The sequence below is a fragment of the Geospiza fortis genome, unplaced genomic scaffold (genome assembly GCF_000277835.1).
Source record: "Geospiza fortis unplaced genomic scaffold, GeoFor_1.0 scaffold381, whole genome shotgun sequence".
In the NCBI taxonomy this organism is placed as follows: Eukaryota; Metazoa; Chordata; class Aves; order Passeriformes; family Thraupidae; genus Geospiza; species Geospiza fortis.
The window spans coordinates 2,762,420-2,772,977 of record NW_005054348.1 but is presented as its reverse complement, the minus strand read 5'-3'; the positions used below and the strand labels follow the sequence as shown (position 1 = coordinate 2,772,977).

Sequence of the window (10,558 nt, the reverse complement as noted above, 5' to 3'; positions counted from 1 at the left end):
GGGGGCGGGTGGCCGGGCCTGGACGGGCTCCGTCCGAGAGCCCTGTTCCACCGGGGTATGGGTGTCGCAACTCGGGCACCCGGTGCCAGAAGCTTGGGCAAGCGGCAGGTTGGTTTCCCGGGCTGTGAGCTGGCTACGAACTCGTGGAAAGGTCGGGAGGAACCGGGGGTACCTTCAGCGCACGCAAAGTCCTGCCCCCTCGGAGGGAAGCTCACTGAGAGCGGGATAAAATTCTGTGCGCAGCCACAATTGCAAATCTACAAGGCTATATTTATTCTGATGCGTTGTGTGGTCCTGGCTTTTAAAACTAACCCAAGGAACCAAGCGCCTTGTAAAGAAAAGATTTAATAAGGGTATCACTTCTGTTTCACTGCCGTACAATCATATATGTTTCTGGTTTTCACTGCATGCATTTAATATTGCTAAAATTTACCCACTTAGCCAACATTGAGGTGGAAAAGACAAGTACCTTAAAACCAGTGGAAGCATTGTTGTTCAGATGGAAAGATTTGCTTTCATCCCTTGGCATGGGCAAATGCACCTGCAGGAATGAGGGAGCTGCTCAATTCGTGCTTAATGGCTCTTTGGTCCATCTGACGATACAGAAGCATCTAAGATTTTGGCCACTGTGCATTTGGAAAGCTGGATTACTAGAATAGAGTGTTTATGGCTTGCCATTGTAGTTGTGTTTAGAAATGATGACCTGAAAGTGGAAATCTGTGTGTTTCCATAAATATCTGAAACTATCTCAACTGTTTCCTTTTTGTTCTGTATGTTCCAAAAGTGCAGCAATGTGTTAGTCTTCTTTTTTTTCAGTTAGGAGTCCTTAAGTAGTCCAGTAGAAATAGAAAAGCTTCATTCAAGTTTGAAGCACTTTGTTTAAGAGGCTGTGTGTCTTGAAGGTCACCATGCATGGCCTGTTAAGACAAGGCTCAGTCATGGGACTGACTGTTCTGAGAATACTTTCACTATTTGTTTGATAAAGAAAGAACCTAGCTCAGCTGTGTTTGTGGTTCTGTTTGTAGCACGGGCGGTGAACTCTTGGACATTTAGCGTCATGGCCAACACCTTTATTTCTAGCAAGTGGTCTGTAGCCAGCTTGTGCGCTTTTAGTTTGCTGCTGTGTAAGGAATGGGCTGCTGCACCTTGGGTGTTAGTGGCTCTCCTTACAGTGGGCTGCTGCATGCTAGCAGCATGTTAAATGACAGTGACAAAGTTCGTGTCTGAAATAAATTCATAACCCTGTGGTTTAGCATAACACTGGGGGCTGAGTTGGGTACTGCTGAGAACTGATTACCATTATCATCATACAGGGGTAATGGCAGAGCATTTGAAAAATATAATTCTGATTATAACCTTAGCCTAGGTGCCTATACACTGCTTCCATTACTAACTCCTGTTGCAGATGCACTTAGCTTGAGCTAGTTAGATCTCTCAGCTGTATTTCTTAATCTTAGCAAGATACTTCAAACAAACTTCTTAGTTTGAAGAAGTATTGAGTATGCTAAATAGAATTATGTCTCTTGATCATCCACCTAAATGACAGTGTTAGAAGACAGTGGTGCTGTGGTGGTACCATATACTGTTCAACAACATGAATTTAAAATGACTGCGAGTCATGGCAGTATCCCCTGTTCTGGTAACTCATCCATTCATCGTAGATTTCCCTTCATTCTTTTTCTGCAGTCTTTTGCAGTCTTGCACAGTGGGAGTGGAATGCTGCCAGGGTTGAGTGAGCGACTTGCTTGGCATGGACAGTAACAGTTCTTCAGTGGCTGCAGCTCCAGACAGGGGTCTGGCAGCACCCATTCCTCACCTGCTCCTCGCTGCTTTCCAGGCACTGCTGCTGGTGGTGCTTCAGGGCTCGCCCTTAAGTGGCTCTAGGTAGTGTATGAATGTATCAGTTTTGTGCTAGCTTAGTTATTTTTGTTAAGAAGGATATTTTTTCTTCCTCAGACAATAAATTAGAAAAATGACTGTCCTTATTACAGTGTGGTAAGGAATGCTTCTCAAACTATTTCCCTAGCAAGTAGGCAGGAACTAATTTTTCCGTCCAGGGAAAGGGAGCCCCTTCTACCAGTGTATTTGATCCAGAAAAGGTATGTGTCTGGGCTTGTGGTTGGCAGGCAATAGCAAGCATCTCAAAGGCAAGCATGTTACTTCTCTCTGCAATTTTATGGAGCTGGGATCTCTGTAGCATATCTGTTGTGGCTTCCCTGATGCCAGATTGACAGGACTGGAGAGAAAGTGACATAAACAGAAGAGCCGCGAGAGCAGACAGCTTTTATTAACAGCAGTGACTATCTGGGTTTGAATGCTCTTGTTTCATGGGCTCTTTTTGGGAGGTGGGAAAAGGTTAGTGTTTCTGCTAGAGTAAGAGAAATTAATAGGTAAACAAATGTTTTCCATATTGGAAAGGAAAACTGACGAACTTGGTTTTTAGGGCTGAACAGGGAAGTGAAGTGTATGTAACTCATGAGTTTTTTTGACAGCAGAGAGAGTTTCTTCAATTCTGGAGTCCATGAAAAATAAATTTAAATTTACGAGCTTTTCAAAAGCAGACAAAACATAAGTGTAAAGAACACTTAGCTTTAGATATGTGATTAAATGAAACATAGTAACCATGATGTCTCTAATGTTGCCTTACGAATTGTGGGTGCTTTATAAAACCTTGTATGGCTGAAGTGGTGAGAAGTTTCCCTGACAAATATCATGGCCTGTTTTGAGGAGAACTTCTCATAAGCAGTTCTTACATTCCTCAATGTACTATAGATTAAAGAAATAATCTAAAATAAAATATTTAGAGGTGAACTTTACCTAATCTAAAATGTTAATAAAAATCATGGAAGAAAATTTTATTTTGTTCAAGCCATCATTGTTAATAAAGGAATTCTGAATTAATTGATGCTTTAACCGAAAAGGAGGTGTCTTAAAAACTGTGAAAATACTTGAATATTCCTAACTCTTTCTTCTGGGTAGGAAGTTATTCTTGATTTAGCATGCCTGCTGATTATGAAAAAAATTTAGGTTTTACTGGAAATAGAAGACAGGAATTCATCTACAAGACTAGACACTAAAAGTTACGTATGTCTTTTTACCACATCTCAGCTTTTTTTCTGACTCTTTGGAAGGGCAGCTGTTTTTCTCTGAGGGGATGAAATTTCTTGCTTCTGAGCAAGGACACCCTATTAGTTATAAGATCTGTGGTTGTGTAAGGGCTCAGCACAGCCTTCCCTGATTATTCTGTCCTGAAGAAAGCTAGTAATATATTCAGCTAGAGTATGCCACCTTTTCACTTTCTGAAGTCAAGGCTAGAGAAAACAGAGGTTTGTGATTTTGGCGTTGATTTCAGACTGTGCACTGCTTCTGCCTTTAAAAAATGCCCTTTATCTCTAGTGCAGCAGCCTTGTGTACTTGTAGGAACCATTGCAATAAGTTCAGAATGTCTTGCTTATGGCATAGACCTATCCATGATTACAGAGTTGGTTGTGTGTAGATTAAGTGTACTAACACAGTACTGATAAAGTGCTCTGTACTCACTTGTCGTAGATGGATATGTAAGAAGTTCAGTTTGCTGAGGCTTTCACCAGCTCCTCCAGCAATCCATGGTCCTTTGCAGCCCCCAGCTCTGTGAAGGGCGTTGAATTTATATTGCTTTTTGAAATTGTCGAGGTCAGCTGGAGTTTCAAGGATTGTTGAATAAGGCCATGGAAGTGACAGTGCTAATGAGAACTACTTGGAATCTGAAGGAATCAAACACAGGAGAGGGCAACCCACTGTAATGTCATGTTCTTCAAACTAGTATAATGAGTAGGAGTTACAGAATAGAAAGCATTTGATTTTAAAACCTTAAAAGGAAGTGTGATGTGTTTTTATTAAACACTTTTTAAAATAAGATGTTTTCCAGAATCCATAAGAACTGCTTTCTCTCAAATGTCTCTGTATAGCATCTTTAGGCTAGCTATTCAGGGAGAGGAAGAGTAAGAAACTGGAGTTAAGCCTATCTGCCATTTTCTGAACCGATTTTATGTATTCTGAAATCACTAGGGTGTATAATTTGTCTCTTGACTGTTTTGAAGAGGTTAAGACTTGTTCACATCATAAGTACAGCTGTTATTGAATGTTTGAAATGCAGAATCTTGTACAGTTACCAAGAGAATTCAAAATTACATTCAATTACAATTGTCTTTGGTAGTTTGAGAGGGATGAGAAATCAGTGGATTTGAGCTTCATTGTAACTTCCTTTGAAAACAAAGTTCCAAGATGCCTGCTGATGGCAATGAAACTTGGGGTTTTTTTGTCAATAGCACTGTGCCAATTACTGCTCACCGATTGTGGTGTAACAAAAACTAAAGAGCCTGATGTATTCTGCATCTCAATCTCCTTCTCTTGGCACTCCCATTTGAGGAACTTAAGAGTCTCATACTGGCTTCCACATCTCCAGTGTCCCTGGTGGTCTAAGCCTGGCTGTCCCAAGGTGCCCATCTCCAGTGCTGGGTGACTCAGGCACCTCCTGTAGCATGCTGCAAATGCTGTAATTGGTTTGACACTGCTTGCACTGCCTGGCTAGCTGCTAAGCTGCTGGTGGCTGCTGTCTCTGAGGTCTGGAGGGGAGTGGATGTTTTTCCTGGCAGAACATACTGAAGTTCCTCTGCCAGAAGGCAACTGATTTTCATAAAACCCATAGGAACCACGTCTTTGAGAATGTGGTATCACTTAGATGGATATCAGTCAGGTGGAATCATGGGCCAGAAGTTATTTAGCATTTTAAAATCTGTATGCTGTAGCTTTCCATGCTGTCTTCATATAGGAAGTCATGGTACTTAAATGCTTTATATTGTTCTTAATTACTTAAAAATCACATAGTGTTAGAAATTATGCCAGTTGTACCAGGTTTCTATCCCATCTCTGAGAGGCAGTAGCCCTGCCTTGTGCTTTGCTGTAAAAGTATTGCTGCTGCATTGCAACATTAAGAACATACATCCTGAAGCATCTGGAAGTGGATAGGCAGGAAGGAGCACTGATTTTTATACCTTGTTGGTTAAGTATTCTTTAAAAAACCACAGAAAACCAAAATAAAACCACCTTCATGCAGTTATCAGTAGGATTGCAAAATTTCATTAATTTGGGAAACAGCACCTGTTTTGAAGGTTGTGATCTACTTCAAGTTAGAGTGCCATTGAATTCCTGTAAGTTTTTCTTTTAAATGTCCTTATGTCACATGAAAGAGTTCTGTGTTTCATGAAACATTGCTCCCAGTAATTTTTTTCATTATTTCTTGTGTGCTCAGACTATGTAAATAGGGATTCTATTTTTTGAGAGGCCCTGAAGGTTAGCTGGATTCTGTGGGAGCATCAAATGCTTAGCAGCCTTGAGCTAGAGTATTATCTTTTTCTAGTTCATCAAAGGTAGTGCTATGTGTTGCACCTGTTTTAATATTCATTTGAGATATATGCTTGTTGCATATAAATATGTTGTGTAGTTTGTGTCCAGAAAGATACTGGTATTCAAGAGAGAACAATTTTGAGTAACTGGTTGCTGCAATTGTCTCAATCCACCATAGAAATAACTGTAGTGTTAAAATGTTGTAGAGGCCTAATTCCAGTTGAAGGATGTGTTTCAGCATTTAAAAATAATATTCAGAAACATTATGATTTTAATACAACATCCGTCAAATGAAATTTTGTGAACTGCTGCTCTGGAATACAATATTCCTGTCTAAGCTTTCAGAGGAGGAATAATATCCAGCAGTTATTTTATTTGAAGATGAAGACTTAACTGCAGTAGCCATTTATTTCACCTCAATTACCATCTTCTAAATTGGCTTCTGTTTGATGTTTTTCTGTGTCTCAAGTCTGGACATTAAGAGGTGGAAAAAATTGCTCATTAATTTAGAACAAAGTCCCTCAAACTTAAGGCTGAAGTATATTTACATGTAGTGCCTAATGCTAAAAACAAGACTCTAGGCTGAAACACTAGCTATATGTAATTTGATTAATTAAAAGGTCATGAACTTTTAATACCCCTATTTATAATTCATTTTTAATTCAGACTTTCATTTTAATGTATTCCCAACTATGTCCATCTGACGGCTGTAAAGAGTTGTTTCTTATTTGGTGTTGAGACTGCATCTCTAACAGGTTAGATTATTTAGTCCAGAATAATATTGCTTTGATCTTTCTCTGGATCTAACTTGGTTTTTCATGTCTTTCTTCTCTCTGTCTTTGTTCTGTCATTGTATAATACCGAGTGATCTGGTTTACAACTTTTGGAAGATTGGATTTTTTTTTCTTTCCCTGCTTTGTGTTATATTCATTCCTAGCAGGTTTCTTCAGGACTTTCATTTGCACCAGGGTTTCTGGTGACCTCTTCATGGAGAATGTGGGAGTCACATTGTAGTCTGTATGTTGTGTTTGCTCGCTGTTTTTATGATAAAGAGTTCTGTTTTGGGGTAGCATTATAAATTGAAGTGTAGGACTTTGGATTAGAGTATTTTTAGTGTTTGTGTATTAAAGACTTCAACCATTATTTGGCTCAATTATTTTATTTTTTTTTTAAGCTGGTACCTTAAAATAGGCTTATATACCTTTTTGCCTCTGAAAATTGTACTGAGCAAACAACATATTTCCACAAAGGTCAATAGAAAAACAGACAGCTAAACACCTCCCATTAGCTGTTAAAATACTTATACAATTCTGTTAATTCCTCTAAGCAGTGAAAAATAATTTTAACTTCTGACCATAACGCTTCTTAAACGAGGTATTGTACTTAAATAAACAAACTGCAAAGTGTGGTTGAGATTTAGATGTTATTGGTGTTATCCAAGCATTAGAAGAAATTGAGATACAGCTGAGTTTTCAGTTACAGATTATTCCCCCATCCCCATTGGAGCTGCAGGGACAGGGCGTGTTTTTGAACCCTCTTAGCAAATATTAAAAGTTCCATGAAAATATTCTGCAACCTCAAAAGGATAGAGAAGTAACACATCACTGAACTGTATTTGGATGTTGAATGCTGTTTTGTGGTTTCTTTGACCTTAGAAGAGAATGGCTTTTTGTTTGCAATCCGTAAGTTTTCTTACCACTGAGTATGAGCTTTCTTCTAAACTTGCTTCAGTGTTGCAAGTTCTGAAACAGGCTGACCTTGTATGATAAACATTTGCAAGGAGTGGGGGCAGCATAGGGTAATTTCTGACCTTGAAATTTATTTCTGATTATTTGTTAAAATTTAAGGCATTAAAATTTGTTTCAATAACTTTCAGTAATAATGCTTCTAATAATACAGATTTTTTTTTTTTTGAGCTTTGGGATTGTTTTGTTTATTAGAAGCAAAATTAGGACATTGAAGTAAACATAAATACACATGATACATAGATACAAACAGATAAATACCAAATTACTTGGCTGTATATATTCATGAGCAGTACAAAAATAACAACTGGTGTAACTTACATTCCTGGATTGACAGCTTTAAACTACATTTCATCACTTTTACCTTGCTTGACCATGTTACTAAGAGCCTACCTCAATCCAGTCACTGAAAATTAAGTGGATGTTTAAATTTTAACCCTCTTACTGCATGTTAAATTCATGGATTAAATATTGTAAGTTGAAAAAATTACATATATGTATAATGTCACCACAGAAGTATTCTTCCTTCTTAGAGCTTCCTGCCAGCTTTAACCTTTTTTGTGTGGGGTGGGGGTCATAGCTCCAGTTAAATCAGTCTTAGACATGCCAATGTTGGCTACATAATCATTCTTTGTTCTCTTCACAGTGACTAAAATCTGTGTTTTGGCAGGTGTACTATTAACTCAGAGCTGATAAGTTGGCCCTCCTTCTCAAAAATGTAGGAGTAAATGCTTCATTGCTGTCGTTCATTATGGGGCAAGTTAACCCTTGGAACTGGTTATATTTTAGTTCTGAATGTTCAGGCAGTTTTGTAATTTTCTTTTCTATTAAGATTAGATGCCAGTGTTCTTCCTGAAGTTATTTGCTTTTTTTCCCCTCCTGTATTATGTAGAAAGGAAAAATATTGTACTTTTTAATTCATTGCTTAATGTTACACTATTGAGACAAACAATCAACTTTCCTTTCATTTTCTGTTCTGAAGAGAAATACAGCACTGTCAAGTTTGCAGAGTTCTCATTTCAAAATAAGCATTTTCACTTTACTGATCTTGAAAATGTATGTAAATGTATTTAAAAAAATAGTGGAGTCAAAAATTGTCTGGTTTTTTTCTGCTTTGTTTGGTAGGTAACAGGTTGTTTGGATTTTTATTTTTTGTTAAAACAGCAAGAATCTTTGAAATATTCCTTATAAAATAAACTAACAACTTAAAAATTCTTTGTAAAGGGTAACCTATTAAGATTCCTCATAGAAATTGTTAACAGGGTTTCATGTTAACTGATGAGATTCTGACTCAATGACTAAACCTGACTAAGTATCTACACCAAAATTTAGATTCATAGCAGTTGGCATCTTCAAAGGGGATCCAGGAGTTTTTTCTGGTTTTGGTTTATTTAAAGGGTTCTTTCCATAGTAGATTTTGTCAAAGGTGATTTTATAATGGAAAAAACAGCAAAGCTGGATCCCGTCTTTAAATCTCTGGTTAAAACCAGGTGCAAAAGGGTTGACCCGTTTCTGTTGCTTGACTTCCCATTTGTTGCAACAGGTGCCACATGGATTCCTGAGGCAGCTGTAGCTGCATGAGGAGGCTTCCCCACCCACCTCCCACCTGTCAGCCAAATCTACACATCTCAGTCTCTGTCTGTGTGGTCAGTAGGTCAGCTTAAAACTTTGCAGAGATTCAGGAGGAAACTACTCTAAGCTGGTTTATTTGCAGGCTTCACTTTCTGCTGAGCTATCTGGCTGGTTGGGTCTCCCAAGACTACCCAGCTGCTAGACTCAGCCTGGGGGGAGAAAAGCTGTAGAGGGCTATAAATGAAGAGGAGGTTAAGGTATTTCAGTGACAGCAGGTTCCTTCTGTCTTGGTTGTGACATCAGACTACACCTCTTTACTTCAGCTCTGCTAGTAAGTCGCCTTTAAACGTAAAATGTATTTTTAATTTTTTAGGTATGTATCTATGTATTTCTATTAAACTTTATTTCATTTTGATGTGACTCTTTTTTTGTATTAAATATTCTAATTTCAACACATCAAATGCACCTTGAGATAAGTCACAAAAAATAAAGCAACAAGGAAGTTCATAATTGCAGACTGTAATGTGTTACGATCAGGAAAAGTATGCCAACTATGTAAATACTTCCGTGTACTCAGAAGCTGTGTATTCTTCTGATTAGCTTGAAATATCAAACTGCATCGAGTCATGTTCTATTGACTTCAAAAAAATAACTATAAATCTGAGCCAAATTTGAATGAATATTCATAGCTTTGAAAGGAAATACTGAAAAGGTGATTTGACTAATGATAGAGAACTTAAATTTGTTAGTTCTGAAGGAAGGTAACATCTGTCAGCTCTTGCCCCTGGATGCCATTTGTGAGATTATAAACCTCATCTGCCTTGCCTGTTAAATTCTGTATATTGTATGACATATATTGATTTAGGGAATGGCCAGGTCTTAAATTTAGGGTAGGCAGGAAATTAATGTTTTCTCCACATTTCTCTTGGTGGAAACTGTACCTGATGTATTATGTATTGACAAAGACTTTTTATGCAGTTTTAACATAATAGCTTTAGTTTGCCTTATCTTTTGGGGTTTTTTTTAACACTAGGATGAAGTTCCTTAAAAAAATAAATCACTTCCATAAAAAAGGTGGTGTACTTTAAGGAATGGATTCAGAGCCACTTTATTTTGCTGAGTTTGAAACTAGAACATTATCTAACCCAGGAATTCACAACCTAGATGTTATCCTTCTCATCTACCTCCATTTTGGTCACTTTTTGTTTCTATTTTTGGGGTTTTTTTCCTTCAGAGTTGCCTTTTAAAAATAGCAAGCAAAGAAAGTAATTGCTGTTTCAAATAAGTGAGGAAGTTTCTGGTAGATAGAACACAACTGAATGTTTTGAGTTTTAAAGCTAAGTTTCAATATTGACTGATTTCCATGTAATTGTGAAATTATGGAGGAATTGCTTTAATGAGGTTGTTTTTTCTTAAATTTAGCTTTTAAATAGGAGAGTTAAGTTTAATATTTTATTAAAGAGAACTTGAGAATGTTGTGTCCAGTCTGCTTTTGATTTTTTGCTGATGTAGCATCCAAATCCTGCATTTTTCAGAATTTACTGCTGATCTAGTGTTTAAATTATGATTATTTGAATGTCTAATTATAAATGCTTATTACCTCTAGTACTTCCTCTTACAGCACAATAGAAAATTCTGTTTTGCTTTACAGACCTATCTGAAGAGCAAGTGAAGCACAAATGGCATGCAGTAAAGTAACTTGCAGCATCTGTAGTCTGTGCCAATAACTTGTTAAAACTGCTTCTTTCTCTCAAGTTTCCATTTGCCCAAAGTGGCTTTAATAATAGTTATTAAAGATGTGAAGGGGAAGCAAAAAATGGTGATGCAAGGTGTGTTGGAGCTATTGAAATCTCTTG

General features: G+C 37.6%; 1 protein-coding gene across 1 annotated transcript in view; it reads left to right on the top strand.

Moving 5' to 3' along the window:
• The first annotated feature begins 57 nt into the window (after window positions 1-57).
• Window positions 58-10,558, top strand: part of MAP3K21 (mitogen-activated protein kinase kinase kinase 21) — a 39,769-nt gene continuing 29,268 nt past the window's right edge. The window contains 1 exon segment of the mRNA XM_031058761.1: window positions 58-331. Within this exon segment, the coding sequence (XP_030914621.1) occupies window positions 58-331 (274 nt within the window).